Below are 22,400 nucleotides of genomic sequence, written 5' to 3' on the forward strand. Positions count from 1 at the left end.
ATGAACACACCCCCAGCTTCTTTCGTGCTGGGTCGGTGTCCAGGGAGGGCTTGTAGCACTGTGGGAAACACAAGCACTGTCACAGACTGCTGCCTAAGAGAACTCAGAAATCGCAGCCTCCACTCCTCACACAGACGCCTCTCATAGTCAGGCCCTATAGGATCTAAGAAGTAGATTTTTCTGTACACTTTTGTAGCAGGAAGTTTATTTTTCAATTTATAATTTAAAAAACCCAGCATGAGCAAGTTAAAGAGTCACAGCCCTAAGTATGCTGTAACAGCAGCCACGTTTGTGCCTCAGTTTCCGCATTTGTGAAACACACGGGTCTTACTCAGGGGCCCCCTTTGTGTTGAGGGAGAGAGCTCTGCACCAAAAACCTCACCCCACACTCTACACCAACTCAGAAATGGCCCTGGGTACCCAGGAAGAGATAAAGACATACCAGAAGGCCTCTCCTCCAGGTGTCTCTGACCCCAACCGCACCCCCGTGCTGCCCCAGAGTGACATGAGGAAAAACACACCTGACAAGATGGTTCCCCAACCAAGTCCCCACAATGGCCCAGGCGAGGCCCTTTGCAGTGCAGGTCCCCGGAGCTCCAGCTTCTCCTCCAGCAGTTCCCTTCCTCTAGCTCTAGGCTTCAGTGACACCAGATTTTCCTCCACTTCACAAAGATGCCGTGGCCTCCTGTGCTTCTGGGCCTTCGCATGTACTGTTCCCTGTGCCTGGAACATCTTTCTGCCACTCACTCACCAGCTCTCATCTACCCTCAAACTCCTACTCATCCTGCAAGACCCAGCAGGCTAAAACAATGTTTCACAGGCTAAAACAATCCAAAGGAAATTTAAGATGAATGGCATTGCTATGACCTTTTATTTTTATCAAGTAAGAACAGTTTTGGCAACTATTAAATACCATCTATTGTTATCATTACTTCATAAAAGAAGATATTTATTTTAATATGAAAAAAGATAGGGATAATGGCAGGTATTTAAACCAAGTAACTTTGTCATTATGAAAATCCTTTTTTTTTCATCTTGCTGGTGACTGAGGAGGCCTGGTCCCCAGACCAGTAACTCTGTCCCCGCCACTGTGACGTAATGCCCAAGGGCCTGGGTGTAAGTAGACCTTCCCCAGAAGGCCCAGGAGACCCATCAGCGAGGAATCAGGACTTGAGACTGATCAGAATCGCAGAGGCCAGATCAAGCCCAGGACCATCTCCTCTATGACTAGTACCCTGGGCCCCATCCAGCATTATTATCCAGGCCCACATGTCAGAGACAGCAGGATGGCTAATTACTCTGTTGTCCTCTTGTACTCAGCCTGATGAAGAAAGGAACATAAATCACACCGAGACATTCTTCATTTATAACTGTGCTGAGGACTGGAGAACAGGCACTCCCGTGGCCTCCTGTCAGTCCTTCCGCCCCCCTAGGGGATGAAAGGCAGGGCTGATGTGGGGCATCAAAGGGCCCTCCCGAGAAGGTAAAGGAAGAAAGGGAAAAAACCTTGAGTGCATAGATGCTCCCCAACTCCCACCAGCCAGGAGCTGCCAGTCGCCTCATGCAAACACATCTGTCACTTTAGGACCGGAGCTTTGAGCGGTGCTATTTGCTCTCAGTATCTTCTCTACCAGGGACCAGGGACGTGCCAAGGCTGTTCTGGACCATCCCATGAAATGACATTAGTGTAGGAGAAAAGCCAGCTTGTTTAGGGAAGTTATAGGCAACATTCTGGCAAATAACTTCTTTTTTCATGAGTAGGTTAAAACTACTTACAATAAGCACAGTGGGTTTTTTGCATGCAAACAGATGCTCTTGAAAGTAGCTTGAGAGGTACTTAAAATTGATTTGCTTAAATAAATCAAGCACTGCCTCATAACCTTATTTCTATCACTGCATATTTCCTGCAGACCTCTTTTCCCCATAGATAATGCCCAGCCTGTGTTCAATTTTCAGCACCATGAATTACTGTGGTTTCACTGCAAAAAAGGTTGTGGCAAGATTTGCTACAGAAAGATTATGCCCTAGGATTTTCTTCTTCCTGCTAGCCCATGAATGTGTAACAACATGAATAAGCTAAAAAGAGCATTTCTCCTCCCCTCTTCTTGTTCCCACCTAAACCATGCCCTTGCTTTCCTGTTAGGGCTGGATGCCGCGGGCCCTCTGTTTGAAGGAAATTCCCCCAGCGACCGTCTTTCACCAGATGACGCCAATTTCGTGGACGCCATTCACACCTTTACCTGGGAGCACATTGGCCTGAGCGTGGGCATCAAACAGCCCATAGCACATTATGACTTCTACCCCAACGGAGGTGCCTTCCAGCCTGGCTGCCACCTCCTAGAGTTCTACAAACACATTAGCAAGCATGGCCTAAATGGTAAGGAAGAAGACATGGCCAAGAGCACTGGCCTATACCCCAAACCTTGCATGAGGCCTCTGCATCCCATGCAATCTATCAGCTCTGTGGCTTCCAGGAAGAGTTTGGCAAGGATGGGAGCCCGGGGTGTATGCTCACCAAGTCCATTCAGAGAGAGGGCTTGTGGGAGTGGGTAATGGCTGGTGTTCCCCCTGCAGGGCACTCCTCCTATCAGACAGAGGTCCTTGGAGCTTAAGCTCTGAGGATGCACTGAGGGCACCACCAGGAGTCCCCACCTCTTACCCCCACTCAGTGCAAAGCCTCTCTGGGGATAGTAGTCCTTCTGAGAGTTGAGTCCCGATGCCTATGTTTCGTCCGCCTTCTCCAGAAGGCACTTCAGAGGGAGCTTCATCACTCAGGCAGCTTCCACTTCTCAGCTCACACAAGGACCCACTTACTAGATTATAGCTTCTTGATACTTGGCCTCACAAGAGTGTGAAAATTCTTCCACCTCTGTGAAGTTTATTCAGCTGATCCTCCAGGACAGTACTGAGATTCTTTCAACTCGAAGTTCAGCTCTAAACATGTCCGCGTGACTTCCTGTAGCTCAGGGCAAAACCTGGACATGGCATCAGTTGGGCCATGATCCCACTTTTCTCTCAAATCCGAAACAGTAACATGTGCACTGATAACATGCACAGGGTTAAAAAACAAAACTTAAAAAAGCAACTACCATAGCCTCCAAAGACATCCCAAATTTCTCATTATTATAAGATATCATCCCAATTAAACCATGCCAGCTCACAGTAAGCCATTGGAGACCCCCACAGCTGCATACCGGTCTCACACCAATCATCCAAAATCGAGCTGAGAACACACTCTCTTGTGATTGCATCGCCCTCATCACCCCTCCTATATCAGGATGCCCTTCACATTCGACATGATCTCATTTTGGCTGGACTCCCAGCCTTCCAGCCACCCACGCCTGAGAGAACCCTCTGGGAACGTCCCCTATCACTTCTTACATCTCCCTGGGGTCATCGCGCCTCCAGTCACCAGCAGTTCTGGCTGCCTGTCCCCAGCCTGCCTCTCAGACCCACACCTCCCAACGCTCAGCACAGACCTCTAGGATGCCACTAGTTGCCTGGCAAATGCATCTCTGAGCAATGAGTGCAATTTGCTTTTTTGGTGCTAAACTTCAAAGTGATGGATCCAAGTATATTCACTGAGTATATTCACATCCTGGGTGTGGTTTTTCTCAGTTTTCTTCACCCTTATGTTGGCAAGTGATTCTGGGGTGGCTCTCACAACCAGAGCTAAACGAAAGGCAACTTGATAACCGTTCTACCACCCTCAGGACTGGGGTGAGGCTAGGTGAGGCCGAGTGAGTCAGTGAGTGTCTTTGAAGCCCCATTTCCTCACTTGTAACAGCTGCCTCAGCGCAGGACGAAGAGGCAGGGAGCAGGTGAGTGAAGGCAGAGTACCTGCCTCATGGTACGTGCTCGGTAAATGCAGCCACGAGTGACCAAGAGCTAAGGTGACCGATGTTGGGGGAAGAGTTTTTGACAAAGTTACCTGTGCTCTACCTTCACATTCTGCAGTTTCCATGTCTCATGGTGGTTTTTCAACATTCTCTGTGAATCATTTACTAGATTAGGTTAATGTTTGGAGAGGAAGAAGTAAAGGAAGGAAGAAAAGGAAAGAAAGAGAGAAAAGAAAGGAAGAAATGTAGCTGAACCTCCTAAGCTTGCTGGAGGGGTTAGGACCATTCAGACGTGGTCACTGGGCTGTGTTCTTCCAGAAGCCCGTCCCATGCCGGTTTTACAGGCCAGCTACCCCAGGGACACAACAGCTGCTTTGGGACAGAAGGTAGACATTGTCAGAGGGGCCTCAGCTCTCGGCTCAGTGGCTGTGCCCCCAGTGCCCCAGCCCGGGTGTCCCTGGCTTCACTAAGAAAAGAGGTATTCCACACAAGCCTTTGTCAGCTAACTCATTTGTGAATTTTTAACCATTTGAGCAAGAATTTTTCTAAAAGGAATTACACTACCCTGCTTTCTTAGTAATTTCATAGTTTCTTAGTGCCTTGAGGTTCCCTTTAAAACACCTACCGCAGCCTGCTGTGGTTGCATGGTGCGACTATGCCACTGCACCAAGTGACCGAGAGGAGTCTACTCTCCCCGAAGTCTTCAGTCACCTGTTACACACACCGTTGTCAGTGGATCGACCTCAGCAGCCCCACCCATCTGTCCCAACATGCTGCTAGTCTGCACTGTGAAACAAGGTGATTCTTTGAACAGAACGTTTAATTCTTTGGCTTAAAGGTTGATAATGTCCTTCTTGCCCTGTGTTCCAGCTATCCCTCAGACCATAAAATGTGCCCACGAGCGATCGGTACACCTCTTCATGGACTCCTTGCTGCACGCCGACCAGCAGAGCACGGCCTACCTGTGCAGCAGCATGGACCGCTTCAGCCAGGGCCTGTGCCTGAGCTGCAAGAAGGGCCGCTGCAACACGCTGGGCTACCACACCCGTCAGGAGAGGCAAAGCAAGAAGAGCAAGAAGCTCTTTCTGGTGACTCGAGCCCAATCTCCCTTCAAAGGTGAGTGCAGGTAGCCTGGAGCCTTCACCAAGGACAGGAAATAGCGCCCTGTCTGAAGGGTCAGAAGTTCCCTGGAGTCTTTTCCTGGAATGACCTCAGGCTCTATTTTACTGTTTCTGAAACTGCATAGATTCCACACAGTGATATTGACAAGGTCTTTCTTTTCCCAAGAATGTGGCCACCATGCTGCCAAATGCTAAAAGAAAAGCCTCACTACTTTCTGAAACAATCCTTGGGTTGGCCTCTCTTCATCCATTTGCATGGTCCCCTGAACAGTTACCTCAACCACCCAGGTCTCTCTGTTATGGAGACCTGGAGGTGTCTCTAAACCTAGACTACAGCCCGATGCCTTCATCTGCTCCCGACCCCCATGGAAAAACAGTTCCAGGCTACATTTGCGGCTCCTCATTTTCCCGAAAGTTTCAATCAGCTGAGCATACAGGATATCATTGCCTGGTCGAGGCCTTTCCAAGATGCTTTTCGGCTTCTACTGTTTCCCCATCAGATCCTCACCTCGGGCAAAAACAGAGCCCCTGCCGCCCTCTGGGTTGAACAGGAGGTCAGAGAAAGAGCTGTGCTCATGTCTTGGGCTGAAGTCAGCAAAGAAATATTCCACTGAAGCCCAAATCTTCCTGCAGGGAACCAGGGGGCATCTTTGCCATTAACATTTCTGCCTAATCCTTAAAACAGCTCCTGAGTGATTTGGCATCTTTCCTAGCACGTGCTCATCTGCACTGGGAGGAACCCATGTCATGCTGTTTCATTATTACCATGCAAGCCCTCGTACCTGCAGAAGGTGTATGCATCGCCACCACCACTGTCCATTTGCACAGTGTTTCATACAAAACATTAGATGCAGCCATTTATTTCTGGTGGTTCCCACACAGCCAAGCATGGTTAGCCAGGCTGGTTACTGTCCCACTTTTAAAAGAGAGCAAAACTCGGATGAAGTGACCTGCCCACACTCCAGGCTGTGGGCAGGTACATCCGACTCCCAGTCCAGTGTTCCTCTTTACTATCAGGCTCCCAAGTTCAAGCTCCCAGGAGACTTATTTTTTAGGTTCAGAGTCCTCTGTTTATCTGAGCCTTTGCCCTCCAGCCCGATTTCCCTTCCCTGAGCCCAGGCTGCCCAGGAACACAATAGCTTCTGAGAGTGCTTGGAATGAGGGCAGGATCTTTCCCACCTGGAGGACCAGAGGGTCCCCTATGCTGCTGGGAGTATCAAGAGCAGGTGAGGGAATCGGGAAGGCCTCCCGCTTCGGTGGGCTCCCCCACCACAGGCTGCCAATTAGACACTCACTCATCTGGGTTAGCAGCTCCTCTTTTAACTGGCAAAGCCGCCTGGAGTGATTAAGCTTCTCAGATAATCACATTTCCCTGGATCTACTTTAATCCCGGACTGTTAGCATTTCGAGAGACTGTTCACCCCTGCCAGTTTCACAGACAGGGAAACCGAGGCCCAGAGGGAGGAAATCATTTGTCCAGGATCACAAAGTGGGTTCTTAGCAGAGCCAGCATTTAGACCCACGACTCCAACCAACTAGCCGAGTGATTGTTGTTGGCCCAGCAGCCTGCCCCGGCCTGTTTGTGGAGTGAAGGAGGCAGGAGAAGAGAGGGGGTGGGTTGCTTTCCACTTGAGATCAACTGGGAAGAAGGGTTATATTTCACCTTCCAGGTCTGGGTTGTGCATTTGAAGTGAGGGGCTTGATCCAGACTTAGGGCTTAGAGAGGGAGGGCCGTGGGGAGGAAAAAGAGTGTCAATAGAAGGGAGAGGTGGAAGAAAGAGCAGTAGGCACAATCCCGGCTGAGTTCCTCCCTTTTGCTCAGGCCCCACCCCCACTCTGCCCCGGGTGCCTGACCTCCCCCTGCTGCTGGTGGGAGCTCCCTTCCTATTAGAGAGACTGCAGAATCACATCAGCTACCAACACTGATGTGACCACTTATTCGTTTCTTCTTCAAACATTAATTGAGCCAGAGTAGGCAGAGTCCCTACCTCTGCAGGGTTGGGGGAGACTGGCCCTAGCCATTTGGTATGTACTCAGTGCTGTCCTGGAAAGACAGGCCATGAAGCCCTTGGAGAAAACACTTGGGTCTCTTTATTCCCAACTACCCACCTTGATGAGAACTGGACCCACAGGGCCCAGTGATGATGGAGGTAGGCCTATAAGGCAGGACAGCCTAAACCTGGTCAGAACCCAAACCTGCAGCCAGGCACCAAGGTTTCAGTGATACACCGCCCCCCTCGAGGCCTCCCGATTCTCCCCAGGTCTGCTTCAGTCCTTCCAGTGAGCCAAGCCCAATCCGTCTGCTCACTGGTGGCAAGGAGCAGCCCTGCGGTCACACCAAGTGGTCCTGGAAATGGCTGGGAATTACACTCAGGTGAGACTCCACCTGTTTGGAAGCAGCTGCTCACAGGGATGCTGCAATCCGTATGATGCTATGTCATCCAATATGATAGCTGTTAACCATATGTGGCTATTTAAATTATTTAAACTGAATGAAATCAAAAATTTAAGTCCTCCGTCACACTAGCCAGCTTTCAAGCACTCAAATACACGGTTGTTGTGTCAGGGAGCACAGAAATAGATCTCCGTCGCCGCAGAAAGTTCTTTGGATGCTGCTGGCAGGAAGCCTTTAATTTAAGCCACCATAACTACACCCTTCTCTACCCATCACGGTCAAGGTCATCTCCCCCTGGGGCCCCCAGAGCCTGTTTCGCTGGCCACCTCCCGTATGTGATAAATATGCATCAGCTCATAAAAGAACAGACTTGCCCAACCCTGGTTCCACAGAACCCACAATCTGTGTTTTTCAAGGACATCTGATTGTACTATATATTTTAGTGCAGGGCCTGGCCGGGCAAGACATAAATCACCTCCCAGTTGTAGTTTCATAAAGGATGACTAACCTGGCCCTTGTTCCTCTGGCTCCCAAGATATTTTGACAAAACCATCAAAGGATCTATTCTCTACAACCGTCTGCCAGAACCGGGTAAACACTGGGAGAATACAGCCATAGCAGAGGAGAACTGGAAAACAGTCCCTGAGTGAAACAAGGCAGTTTATTGCCCATTTCCATTCTCATTCTCTCAGGAGGAACCTTTAGCAGTTTGGGAGGCAGTTTTTTTAAGCGGGGTGGGATGGAAACGCATCCATATTAAGTTAAATTCTGCTTAGCAAGTGCCTTATCTAATTGGTCCCGGGAGCTGTCAGATGAGGCAGGGGGCGAAGGGGAAGGAAGTGGCCCCTGGAGCTGTGGTCAATTATCCCCTTTAGTATTTAATCCTCACAGCACCCGAGAAATCATGGTGGACAGGGACAGAGACAGTGGGGCAGCAGTGGGAGAGGGAGGATTGATTCATTTTCCAATAAAAAATTAAGATTCAAAGAAGTTCAGTCTTCCCAAAGTTACACCATTTGTGAGTAACAAACTCACTGTCTGACCGAGGTCTCTGATTTTCATGGCCCTTGCTCCTTTGTGGCCTTCTCCACCCCCATCCCTCTCTCTCCTCTTTTGCCTCTCCCCCTCCCTCCCTTTCTCTCCTCAGCCAGCAGTGGGACCTTGCTTCTGTTGCCACTCCAGCTGGTAAGAGCACTCTTCTTCTGGTCAGTGAGATGACCAGCCGGACTGTGTCCTGTGGAGTCTGTGTGTCTTTGGCTTTTCTCAGCTACTTCTTTGGAAGGTTTTCACTGACTTCCAGAGAGAGATCCAGAAGAAACAATACTTATAGGAGAGGGTGTACAGGCTTGGGATTGGGACAAAGAGTGTCCAGAATTGGGCTTTGCCGCCAACCACACATGTGACCTTGACCTAGTGACAGAACCTACCTGGGCCACAAAGGGATTGTGTATGGATGGGCATGGGGTGACCCACTAAGACCGGCCCCCATGGGTGGGGCTCAGAACCATATAGGTATAAAGGGAACAGGGGTCCCAAGGTTAACACCTTCCAGAACCCATCACTTTTACGAATGCCATCGCATCGCATACTCACACCTATCTGTGGGGGAACACTTAACACCCATTTTTGAAAGAAGGAAACTAAGCTTCAGAGAGGCAGTGTGCACTCTCCACCCTGCCACAGTAGGTGGCAGAGTTGGGCTCCAACCTAGGGTCCTGTCCCTCAACAGAGAACTCATCACCCCCTCCACATGAACCCCCACAGCACCAGCGGTGGGCAGCAGGGCAGCAACCAGCACAGCACTCTTTACCACTCACACTCACACACTTGCACACATGCATACTCCCCTGTTTCCACCCCTAGCAGAAGGGGCAGCTACCCACAGAAGGGGCAAGCAACTGATCTTGTAGCTTTGGGGATCACATAAGTGGGGGGTTACTGTTAAGGCCAAAGGTAGGCACCAACCTAAGTACACATGCGCACATGCACACGCTAACAAAACCCCTTTCCTCCCTCCTTCGTGCCTGCTCTGAGCTCGTTCCAGCAGCCCCTCCCCACACCCTGCAGCCCGGCTGCCTCGGGCAGCGGGTGGTGGTGGGGTGCCTTCTGCGCTGTACCACCCCTAGGGCTCTCAGTCCTGGGATGGGCAGCCTGCTCCTGGGTTAGAGGCATTTCAGACCTGGAGCAAGCCCTTGGTGCTGCAAGAAAGCACACGAGATCCCATTCTTACCATCCCCACCAGAGAAAATCGATACGTGGGAAAAAAATGGCCTCTTTGATGTTTGCAAAGGGAGTCGTAATATCTCCCAGAGCCCATACCTAATGATTCAGAATCATTTTTTCCAGGAAAGTAAAATAAATAAATAAAAATAAAAATGTTCTCTCTTTATGAATTTCACAACCTAGTGCTCACGGTGGCTGCCTTGTGAAAATTAACTTCAGCTGTTTTTTCTTAAGTGGCACCAGTGGGCTTCACACAGGAGTGGGGCCCAGGACTCGTAGCGCTTCTGGTCCCGGGCGGAGTCTGGGGAGCAGAATTTCAGAGGCCTCGCCTCCCTGCTGTAGGTGCAGTTGGCCTGATCTCATTCAGGGTTAATTAATCAGTTCATGTTTTCCATCTGTAAGACCTGAAATAGTTTCTCCTGCCTGCACTGAGGCGTGTGTTGTCCTGGCCTCTTTGCACTCACAGGATCAAAGGCATTTTCCCTAAATCATTTTTTAAGTCCTTATTAAGCACGTCATAAAGTAAGATGAGTAAAATTAAGCTTTTTTCCTTAATTTTTGTAACAGTATCATTGTCCTGGAAGAGGGGTTGGGTAGCGATAATAAGCAAATTGTCTTATTTTCCCAAGAAAAAAATATTAAAAAATTCAAAATAAGAAGAAATAATTAGTTCTCAGTATGGAAGGCCCTTTCCTTTTAAAAAATATCAGTGGCAAAGCTTCTCCAAAACAGTGACTTTCCCGGAGTGGGTAGCATGGGGTCCCCCGTGCTATCAACGTGCTGAGGGCTCTGCAGCCGCGCCCCTGCGCGTGCGCACACAAGGGTGCTCCCACTCCCACAACCTCGGTCCCCGGTCCCCGCGCTGCAGTCCGTGCACCTTCTGTGAGCTCACTCAGGACTCTTACAGCTCACGCATCATTGGCAGCTCTGACTTTCCCGCACAGGTCTCCCCCAGGGAGACACTGGGTTAAGGAGGAGGAACACAGAACTCTCCTTCATGGGATGTGAGAGCTAAAGGAACCTTCGCTGTCATCTAAGCAGATCCAAGTTTTATACAAGCAATCGTAGCCGCAGCGTCTGAGACGTGGGGATCAATCTCCTCCTACAGGCAATTTAAGAACAAAGGAAGACAGAAACCCATCTCCAGGACAGAGACAGGAAACATTTATCCCGGCTCAGGGGCTAACAGTCAGGGGACTGGTGGGAAGCACCTGAAGCTGTGATGGCCCAGGACAGGTGTCCATGGTGGGGAGCGGCAGGCACTTGGTGCTGGTGGCTTCAATTGAGCAGGTTTTGACCACAGCTTTTCTTCGGGGGCTGTCTGCCATTTGTGTTCTAAGGGCGGATTTGGCTTACAGAACCAGAGCACCAGCAGACAGTGGGAAGGGCCTTTTAGAATCAGAGAGACACCACATTTGAAATTCTGCTCCACTTCTAACTATCTGGGTAACCTTGAACCAGCCTCCAAGTCTCGGCCTCCTTTCTGTAATTTACCAGGATGGTTGACACCCTATCTGTCTAGGTTTCAGCAGAAAACAGAGCTCCATTGGCCTGGGTCAGCAAAAGAGAGTGCGCAGGCCTCCTTATGCTTGGCAGGCAGTATTAAAGAAACCAGCGTAGAGTGTCAGTGCACCCCAAATCTGACAACAGCCCAGGAAGATCGAGGGAATAGCCCGGGAGAGTGGGAGCTGTGGAGGCGTGGGGTGCAGTTACTGTGTTGTCAGGTTCCAAAGCAGGCAGGAGCAGAGAAGAAACACACTGGCCTCTCTTTGATCTCCTGCGGGTGCCTCCCCAGAGGTCACTCTCAACCAGAAACCACTCTGCAAGGCAGCCAGGCAGTGCTGTCTATGGGGCCACATCCTGGGGTTCAGAGCTGGGTGGAGAGTGGGTGGAGATAGCAAGGGTAAGTGTAGAAAACACAGGCTAACCAGCATGTTGTCTGTATTTAGTCTTGTTATGAGGACAAAAATAATGTATGTAAAACACTTAGCAGGTAATCTAATGCATAGTAGGATCTCAACAAGTGGAAGCTGTTTCCTCATTAGTGCTATTCACACACAGGCCTTTATTGTGGCAGGAGTCCTGCCTTGCTTTCACACAAAGAGCCCCTGCCGCAGTCCCTAGATGCCCTGTGTGTGCTGTGACCTGTGACCAGTGAACTCAGCATTAACACGACCAGGACTGCCCTCAGGGAGATAAGACCTGGACACCAGGGCCCACGAGGCAGAGGGTGACCAGTGTCACACAAGACTTTCCAGCTGCAAGCTCCTCCAAGGCCAAGACCACAGCTCTGGTTCTCTCGTTTTCTTTCTGAATACTTTTTAAAGCTTTTCTTTTTCCAGTGAGATCCTAATTAGAATACATGCTTATTGTAGAAAATGTTGAACTTGTGGAAAAGCATAGAGAAGAAAATAAAAATTCCCTGTCTACCCTCTCCAGAGATAAGCACTCAACATTTTTGTGAATGCTCCTCCTATTCATTCTGTTTTATCGTCAGTCTCATATTACACGTACAATTTAATAGCCTGGTTGTTGTTTGGGGTGCTCCCCCCACTTCTTTTATAAGTGTTGAAACTGTTCCAAAAGTATCTTTTAATGAGCTCATAAGAGTAAATCACATGACTGGGAATCTGAGCTTGGAATCAGCCGACTCACGTCTAATTGCAGCTTGCCAGGTCTTCGCCAGGACTTACCTTCAGCTTCTTCGTGGGCGAAGTGATGCGGGAGGGAGAATGAAGCAAGCCTCTTATGGAGTTGTTGCAAAGAGAAATGAAGTAGCCATTTATGTGGAACCATTAGCTCAGTGTCTGGGACAGAGTAAATAAAGAGCTAAATGGTGGCTATTGCAATTGTCATTAATAGTCCATTGTCATTCCTCCATTTGTGAATATTTAGGATGTTTCTGATTTATTTTTAACTAAGTAATTCTGTTAGGAGATGTTTGAATTTAAGTCTTCTTTCCACACTTCAGCTTTTTCCCTAGGGAATGTAAAGCGATTGGTCTCAGGTTTCAACATGTTAAAGTAGTTCAATTTCTGGAGGCAGGTGGCCTGGGCCAACCTGCCAGCCGTGCTGCTTATGGCCTGTGAGGTCCCAGAGAACTCACTTAACCCCTCTGTGCTTCAGTTACCCTGCTCTCAAAGGTCATCATGTAAGGATTGAAGGAGAAAACAGATGAAAAACACTTGGCACAGTTAAAATAAATATTAGCAAACATTATTATCATGCATATTTCCAGTTACACTTTTACTTGTTTATCCCTGACAGCTTTTAGCACTGGGCTGAGCACCAGTAGACTTCCAGTTAATGCATATTAAACTGGGTTAAAATTCATTGTTAGCAGTGCTCCTCGGGTACTCTGAAAGATGTCCTGCCTCCTCCCTAGGAGGTTACCTGAGTTCAGTTCATCTCAGCCTGTCCACATCATACCCCCCTGCCTCAACAGATGCCTGCAGCCTGTATCTTTGGAAAGACTTTTCGTTTGGCCTTAGTTCAACTTATAATACTGTTCTCTTGTAACAGTTTCCCAGACACGCCTTAAATAGTGTAAGACCTCTCCAGAGGCTCTGAGACTGTAAGCCAGAGTCCCTGTTCACCACGACCACCCAAAGGGTTAGGGGCCCTTCTTGGTACTTGACCCACAGCCCTTATTTCTTACCCACAGTCTCACAGTCCTGAAACTATCAGACTACTTTATTCTGAGCTGGAAGATTTAAGCACCTATTATGTACAGATCACTGGAGTAAATCTACCACAAAACCCAAATGGGAAGATCGGTTTATGCCAAAGGGTAGGTTTGTATAAATACCCAGAAGCCCAGCAATGCAGGTACACCCTGCAGATGGGGTGTTGGCAACGCACCATCAGCCACAGCTGCTAGGTGTGTGTGTAGCTACCAGCCTCCAGTGGAAATGCACCGTGTAGGAATTAGTAGAATGATTCATGAGGGTGAGGAATTTCCACATGCTGGGTGCACGAAATGGATGACCAAGTGGCTAGTTCTATATTCTGTGCTTCCCAGTGGGGATTCTCATATAACAAAGCTTGATACACAGGCTTTGACTCCTCAGAGGTGATTTTCCATCTTGCTAAATGTTAATACGTATCCTAATACTGCTAAGCAGACTGTCAGGTCATTCATCCCACATATGTTTAGTAAGTAACTACTATGTGCAAAGCACGGTATCAGCACAAGTGGGTTAGTCACAATCTAGAACAGAAAAGGCAAGTACACAGCAAGCATACCATAAATCCCTCATCCTTTGCCCAAGACAGACTCTAACTAGTCTTCCAAGAGCCTGGACATGGTCTCAGAGCCCAGTGAGAACATAGGCCCTAGGGGGTCCTTTCAATCACATTGACATGCCATATTACACCTGTCTGCAATCTTGCAGCTAAAACACTGCAGGCACTTAGGGAACGTGGACACAGCAGGAAAAAGAAGTCTGAGGAGCTCTCAGCCAACTTGGAATGAGGTGGCGGAATTGTGAAGACAGCCCCACACCTGGTCGGTGTAGCAATGCAGGCCAAGCCAAGGTCAAACCAAGGCCATGTTAGGAACCTTGGCAATAGGTCCACGCTAAGAGCACAGGTGCTGCTATGTGACCTTGAGCTAGTCACTTCACCTCTCTAAGCCCATTTTCTGGGGTATAAAATGAAGATGATAATTACACCACCTACCTCATAGAGTTGTTACGAAACGTTAATGAGATGGAGCACTGTGAAGTACCTAACAATACCTGTCTACTGGTAAAAATTTGTTTTTATTAATGAAATATAGACTATATTCAGGTGAAGAAGAATAAAATAAATTTTCCTCTTTCAAACAACCCAGTTGGAGGACCTAGTGGACATTTGGTAAAATAGAAAACTTTCAGGCCCAAGTACTAGAACTCAAGTTACCTTATTTCCATTGGGAAAATGTGCTCACTGAATCCCTAGAGCGAGTTCCCAGGACCAGCCGCGGGCATGGAGCTGTGGTCATTAGGGCATGTCTCAGCCGGCGTTCTGCCTCGCCCCAACACTGGCCCCATCCAACAGAGGCAAAAGGAAAAATGGTAGTGTGTCCTCTTGCCTTTGTCTGGTGCCTAAAAGGCGTATATCCTTTGATTTATGAAGGGGGACCCCTACAAAACACATGGAACGGTCCGACAGAACTGCATCCAGAGATTGGCAATGGCAGATATTCTGTACTCCTGTCCTACCTTCTTCTGTCGGATGATTCTCGTTAGTATTATTTTACAAACACAAAGTCCTCTGTAGACATTTAGAAAGTACAGAGAAGGAAAGAGAAGAAAAAACATTCATAATTCCATCGCCCAGGGAGGGAGGGGGAAGTTGGGGTATCTATCCATCCAGACTTATGCCTCTGCACTTTTAAATTTTAAAAATGCGATTTTTAATTTAAACATTTTCTGCTTAAATTCTCTTCCTCTCTCCCTCTCCTCTCCTCCCCCCTCCCAGTGTACCATTATCAGTTCAAGGTCCAGTTCCTCAACCAAATTGAGAAGCCAGTGGAACCTACGTTTACCATGTCACTCCTGGGAACAGAAAAGGAAATGCAGAAAATTCCCATCACGCTGTGAGTATGAGGAGCGACTCTGTGCATGGAGAGGACAGGCTTAATTTTCTCACCGGGACTGGATGGACTCTGTACTTTTCGATGGTCAAGCCAGATACAACGTACTCTTCTCCGCCCATTAGGACTGCCCCAAACACCCTATCAGAAGAGACACCCACCCAAGCCCAACACCTTGTCATCCCTTCTTGGCCTCACACAGTCCCACCAATTACTTTATGTTGGTGCCACTTGCATCTGTGATGGGCCCTCTGCCCTGTGGACTGAGTGGAGAGAGAAGCCAGAGGTGGCCCAGTCCTGCCCACAGTGCAGGAGGTAGATCCAAGCAGGGAGGAGTGGTGAGGGCCAGAGCAGGTGTCCACAGGAAGGCCCCGAGTGCCTCTCCAGTGCGTGCTGACAAGTAGCCCAGAAATAAAACTGGTATCACTCAACTTGGCACCAGTTTCCCATCCCAATCAGCCTGCACTGCCAGCCCTTCCCATCTGTCCCCCGTCCTGTTACACACCTGCTCACAGCACAAGCAGTGGCCTCACACCTCCCTCAGAGGCTCCCCAGCCTCGCTGGTCAGAAAAGGCCCATCAGCTGCTTTTTCTCAGCCTCTCCCCTCCCAGTGTACGCTCTCCTTGGGAAGTGACACTGGTCCTTCGCTCACTCCAGGGACAGCCCTCAGCTTCCGAAAATTGCCCCCAGGCTTTGATCCCCGCTAATCACCCTGCTTCTGTCATTCAGAAAGTATTTGTTGGTGCTCTGCCCTAGCGGCAGAGAGGATTTTACCCTTAGGATGCGCCCAGGCTAGCAGGGCGGGGGCATTCCTGTGATCCTCTGGAATGTTCTGCGGGAAGAGCTATGATGAGGCACGCAAAGAAACTCTCCATCCACCTGTCTCACCCTAAACCTAACATCACCTATGCACTGTCCCAATCTCTCTCTGGGGGATTGTTCTAAAAAGAGTGGAAAAGGCATCTAGGTGGTCTCAGTGTTGGGGTATTTTTAATGTCGTGGCAATCAGTGAGTAAAGCTGATAATGATACCTATGAATATGCACTTAAATCTCGCTGTAATTTGTACATCCTTTTAATATATGGTTTTTTATGACTGTCGTGCTGTGTTGTTTTAATAGAAGTTTCTATTTGTATGGGGAGAAACAAAGCCTTAAGGGGAAGAAGAGTGTGGTGTTAATCAAACCCGAGCAAGCTGGGCTGCGCAGAGGCCACCGCCCGAGCCCCACGGTCTCATCGGGGACAGTTTTCCCATTTATTGACATAGAAACTAGGAAGCCTGAGCTAAACAAAGTCAACTAGATTTTTTATTCTGGGATTCTCAGAGCCTCTTACATATCCTAGCCCAGAAACTAGTATGATTTTCCCAATATTAGTGATCTAGAAAACCCCTTTTTATCCTGGTGTGTCTAGTGCTCTCTCTACGAACAACCTGCCCTCCTCGGGTTTGAGAAGCACGGCAGAAACAACCATCCCAAGTCACACATGCAAACCTAACACACCCTGACTGCGTCTAAGCGTCACTTTGCTGTTACAAAGAAACTGACTGTGCCTGGTTTCCTTTGTGTTTTCAAGGGACGAAGGAATTACTAGTAATAAAACCTACTCCTTTCTTATCACATTGGATTCGGATATTGGCGAGCTGGTCATGATCAAATTCAAGTGGGAAAACAGTGCAGTATGGGCCAACGTGTGGAACACGGTCCAGACCATCATCCCATGGGGCAGCAGACCCCACTACTCAGGCCTCGTTTTGAAGACAATCCGCGTCAAAGCAGGAGAAACTCAGGAAAAGTGAGTGCCAATTCAACTTCCTCCTAACAGCTATTAAGCATCTACATGTGCCAGCACTTTTATAATTCCATGCTTGTATTTATATGAAGTGGGCATTATTATGTCCTAATATTGGAGTATAGACACAGGGAAGTGAAATGTCCATCACAAGTTCACTCAGCCATAAGTGGGAGGATGGAGCTCTGCATCCGGGGCTTCTGAGTCCCAGCCTTGCCTCTTCCCACTGTCTGTGTTTAGTAACCTCCTGCCTCTGGAGTTTGAGAAGAATCTCCCTAGCCCAATACAAGGACCATGCTTTGAGAGACAAGGACCCAGATTCGATATTTTTGTTGTTGTTGTTGTTGTTTACTCAAAGGCATGCTTTTAACAGATCGCAATCTCAAAATCTCACTCTGTAATGGCACTTTTCAAATCTTTGCATGCCAAAGAATCGCTGGGAAGCTTATTAGATATGCATAATTCCCGGGCTCACCTGCGGAGTTGCTGATTCACCATGGTCTGTAGAGGGACCAGGGACACACATTTGTTACTAAGAGCCCTAGAAAATTCTGACGTGGACCAGTGGGTTACTTTTAAGAAATGCTGCTCTGTGTGATTTAATTTCTGCCTTGGCCACAAGGTCCTCTGGGACAATAAAGGGCTAGGGAGCGGGTAGAAGATAAAGGAAAGGAAGATCTTCCAGCTGCTACTTCAGTCTGTTCAGCAGAGCAAAGGGATGCCAGGCATATTTTGCCATGGCAACCACACTTGCCTATAGTTCTGCAGGTCTCCATGAAAAGAGAAGTCTCTCCTCCCCAGACCTTTTCCTGTCTCTTCCCCCGTGGTCAGGACACTGGTCTCTCCTCTCCCACATCCTTTGTTGGGCAGCTTATTTCTCTCGTTGGCTTGTCCCCAGCAGAGATGGAAAACAGCAGGCCTCTCACCCTGAACCACACGCCTCCCTCACAACCCCCACCCCTGCCCCAGGTTTCACTGCCTAGAGGGGGCCCAGGGCAGATTTATGCCCCCTGAGTCCCTTCCACAACTGCACTCTGAGAGTGTATCTTCCTGGGATACAAAATCCTGGCAACCACAAAGAGCATAGTCTGTATTCTGCCAACAGATTTCTCCACATGATCAACTCGGAAAATTAAACTGCTTCTCTCCTCCTCTATGCTTAGCTATTCTTGAATGACCATTTGGCCCTTCAGATCAGCTCTTCCTCTGAGAACCACCCCTCCCGCATGCCGTCGTCAGCTAGATAATAATTCCTCCAGTGTAGTGGCTGTTCACCATGACAATTCTATGTGACTTGACCTCAGAGGCTGTATACAAGACAACCCTACCTTCTCCACTGGTGCTTACCCACATGGTTCTCAAGAATGAAGGAAGGGAGGGGAAGGAGCAACACTTACTGAGCTCCCACAGCACAGCAGGGCATTACACAGTGCTCCAGTGTGGACATCCCATGGAGTCTTCCAAGTGACCCTCTGAAATGGGTAATATTGTCTGTGCCAGCTTGGAACCTAAGGCTCACAGAAATTACACAACTTGGGGACTTTGCTAATAATTGTCCAAGCCCAGATCTGACTTGGGTTTGTCTAATTCATGGCTCATTTTTTGCCTGTGCACTGTTTCCAATAGGTCCTTCCTCCGTTATTCTTGGCCCCATTAATCTGATCTTCTTTAGTGTAAACCAGCAGAGTTGCAGTGCTGGACATTAACATGCATACACATCAAACCCTTCTTCACAGCCGTCAGAGGTACATGCACAAAAGAGGGGAGGGGCTGTGGGACCTAGAGTGTTTTCAATGGGTAAGTACTCAGTGCTCCTATGTATCTTCAGTACCAGATACCACTGGGGGAGACCACCCCCAAAAATCTGAGTTGTGGTGTTGGCATAAATGAAAGCAAGAGGCATTGATGTTATTCAGAATGTGCTCCATCCCAGGACTTCTCCAGCCTAATGTACACACAGATCACCTGCGAATCGAGTTAAAATGCCCTTCTGCTTTAGTAGGTCTGGGGCGGGGCTTTTCCAGCAAGCTCCCTGGTGCTGCTGATGCTGCTGGTCTGTGGACCACACTTCAACTAGCAAGGGTTTAGCACTGCACAGCGTAGGAATTTTGGAGAAAACACACCAGTTCAGGGTGGTGCTATTGGGGCTGTGCTGCCACAGGCTTCAGGAGGCCAGGAGGCATTCCCAGAGAGACAGGAAGCAAGCAAAGCAGGACATAAGCAAGATCTAATGGCCTCTGTGGCAGCCAGTCCTAAACTCTAGTTCTGACTTCACACCTATGTGGAATAAATAAGTAGAATAATTCAGACCATAATTGCACCTCTATGAGACTCAACTCTTCAGTAATAAATGGGAATTATATTAACGTATCTCATGAGACTAATAACAATTACCAATTTTTAATTACCTTCTACAAACCAAAGTCCCAGAGCCAAGACGCAAACTCTTAACCTCGTACTCTTAATCTCTGCCGACTATCAGGGGGGACACAGTGGTTACATCATTTGCTCTGTGACTCCACGGGGTTTGTTTTCTCTCCCAAAGGCACAAAGTTAGGGACAACAGTGTTTGTCGTGGGGTGAAGGGAAGGACAGACAATATTAGCCCTACTGGAGGACATAAAAAGCAACTGGCTAAAAGTAATGAGATGTTCAATTTCCACAGTAATCAGGTAATTCAAAACAAAAATCAATGAAATCATCTTTGGTCACCCATTAGCTTGTCAGGAATTCAGAGGCAGAGAACATCCAGAGTTGGTATAGGTTGGTGCAGGTGTGCAAAGTGGGCACTCTCATCCACTAGTGGTGGGGGTGAGCGTTACGGAGCTTCTGCAGGGGAATTTCACTCAACCGCTAGCACGTGGTGAGCACCTACCTCATGCCAGGCACTGTTGTGGGCACCATACACACAGCAGCGAACAGAGGAGACAAAGGCCTTGGTCTCGTGGGCTTACATTATCAAAATTTTATGTGTGCATGACATATATGGCCAAGAATATAACATGACACAGAGTTTTCCAGGTGTCTATCCTGGAAAACATGAATGATGTTCATAGAGGATAGACATGCACAGAAAGTTTCCTGTGGTGCTCTTTGGAAATAGTAAACCACTGGGGAAGCCTCAGTGCCCACAGGACATGGCTGAATGCATCGTGCTCTGTGTGCACAATGGGGCATCCTGCAGCAGGGGGGTTGACATGACAAATGTTATTTGGTGACAAGGAAAATTCTCAGGGAAATACCTGCAAAATATCTATGTTTGCATATGAATATTGACAGATGTGTGAACATCCTGGAAAGACGGAAGCAGGGAGGCAAGCAACGCTGGAGAAGGGGGTGGAAAAGAGGCTCATTCATATGTGGCTTTATTCTTTACTATTTCAATTTTTCAAGAATGCACTTATAAATCACTCAACACTTTTATTTCAGCCTCATTGAAGTGTATTTAACAATAAAATTGTAAAATAGATACAGCGTACATCACTGTGATTCAATACACAGGGCAGGGCAAAAGTAGGTTTACAGCTGTGTGTGTGCAAAACAGTTCATCCTTGTGTTATTAGTTATTAATTATTGTATTATTTATTTGCATTACCACCGTAAACCTACTTTTGCCCAATCATGTACAAATACATTGTGAAAGGATTCCTCCAGTCTGGTTAACGAACACATTCATCACCCATTTATCATTTTTGTTGTTTTGAGAACACTTACATTTACTCTGTTAGCAAACTTCATTGATACCATAGAGCGTCACCAGTGATAGTTACTATGGTTTACATTATTAGTTCATCAGACCTTATTCATTCTAGAGCTGAAAGCGTATACCCTTTCACCATCCTTGCCCTGGCCCCCTTCCCCCAGCACCTGGGAACCACTTTTCTATGATTTTTCTAGGATTCGTCTGGCTTAGACATGAATTTAAAAAGTCTGATTTAGTAAAGACTTGACCTCGGATGCAATTCAGAGAAAGGAAACCACAAACTAGAATTCTCTGTGACTATTGCTAATTTTTCTCTAATGGAGGCAGTTGAAGTCAGTGACACAATACAGCCCCGTGGGCCAAGCTACTGGTCAAGGCAGTCTAGCCGCTGGTCTCCACGAGAGACCCGAGACGAGTGCGATGTCCTCTTCGGCAGGACAGTGTCTGCACTGCTATGAGGAAGGGGCAAGGCTTACACGACTGGGCTAGGCAGAGGCTGGTGACAGTGGCCTCCCGCCCAGGGACCTGTAAGAACGGCTTTAACAAATCGGAGCTCGTACACAGAAGGAAGGCTGGTAGTAAAGCCCGCCTGAGCGCAACAGTGGAAGAGACCGCCAGTGTTTGCCCTGGAGCCAGGGCGGAGTCTGGAAAGGGACGCCCGTTACCCTCAAATCTCTGAGGAGCGGCTATGAAGGAGGACAAAGGAGGGCGGCCCCCAGGACCCCAGTTCTTCCAGAACTGACCCCACTCCGGAGCAGAGCCCCAGGAAGGCTTCCACTGGTTGCTTTCACTGAAGTTATGAAAATGGCTGCAAACGTAGAACCTAATTCTTATAAAAGACATCGTATGTGTTATATCAAATGAGTATTTGACAAAGGATGAGAAGCTTCAATAAGTTCCATGTAAAACTTAATGGTGTGTTTGTTTTATGTTTTCTATTCAGAATGGTATTCTGCCCGGAAAACATGAATGACCTACAACTGCACCCAACCCAGGAGAAAACCTTTGTGAGATGTTATATAAACTCTAAAAACCTGAAGAGAAAGAACAGATGAGTTTTAATGAAGATCCAGTGTAAAAAAATAAATGATCTTATTCCTTATCTGGAGTGGCTGCCTTATTGGGAAACCAGTTATGTAAAAGAATCTTGCGTAAAGTTTAGACTTCAAGGGGGAGTATGTTTCACTACTCTTAAGTTTTTCATAACTATATTATGTAACTTTATTCAAATATTAATGCAACCAAATATTTTCCAATTTTAACTCTGATTAAATTGTAATATATGCAAATAAGTACAAATTGTAAGAGCCATTTTAGATCTGTTGTTCTAATTTAAAATGTCTTTCTCAATTAAGTCAAATTTCCCGTATTTCTTTGCCAGTTTATTCTGATCCGTTTTTGAACCACGCTGGAAAGATACGTCTTTATTACATAACCAGTGCTTCAATAAAGTGAAATTAATCACTAGTTATCCCAGTTTTCCTCTTCTACTAATGCTTGCCAAAAAAGCTAGTGGAACACCTGGGAAATCTTAAAGAGTTAGTTAGGTATCAGATCTCAAACCATCCAATATGTGAAATAATGATGTTAGATCTGCAAATTCCGTCACAGAGCATGTGAAGGAAACACTAGGTGTGGCAGTCCCTCGGACACGTGTTTCCGGTGGCTCAGAGGGGAGGAGCAGCTGTGACCGTGCCACCACCTGCCCTGGCCTGGCCTAGGCTCGGCTCCACGCAGCTCTTTGTTCACAT

General features: G+C 47.8%; 1 protein-coding gene across 1 annotated transcript in view; it reads left to right on the forward strand.

Annotated features, from left to right (window-relative positions):
* Positions 1-21,757, forward strand: part of LIPC (lipase C, hepatic type) — a 122,786-nt gene extending 101,029 nt beyond the window's left edge. The window contains exons 6-10 of the mRNA XM_028507032.2: positions 2,144-2,377; positions 4,710-4,955; positions 15,042-15,159; positions 16,731-16,949; positions 21,593-21,757. Coding sequence (XP_028362833.1) covers positions 2,144-2,377; positions 4,710-4,955; positions 15,042-15,159; positions 16,731-16,949; positions 21,593-21,704 — 929 coding nt within the window. The 3' untranslated portion in view covers positions 21,705-21,757. The remainder of the gene's footprint in view (positions 1-2,143; positions 2,378-4,709; positions 4,956-15,041; positions 15,160-16,730; positions 16,950-21,592) is intronic.
* The last annotated feature ends 643 nt before the right edge of the window (positions 21,758-22,400 follow it).

This window comes from Phyllostomus discolor, chromosome 1 (genome assembly GCF_004126475.2).
Source record: "Phyllostomus discolor isolate MPI-MPIP mPhyDis1 chromosome 1, mPhyDis1.pri.v3, whole genome shotgun sequence".
NCBI classification, from domain to species: Eukaryota; Metazoa; Chordata; class Mammalia; order Chiroptera; family Phyllostomidae; genus Phyllostomus; species Phyllostomus discolor.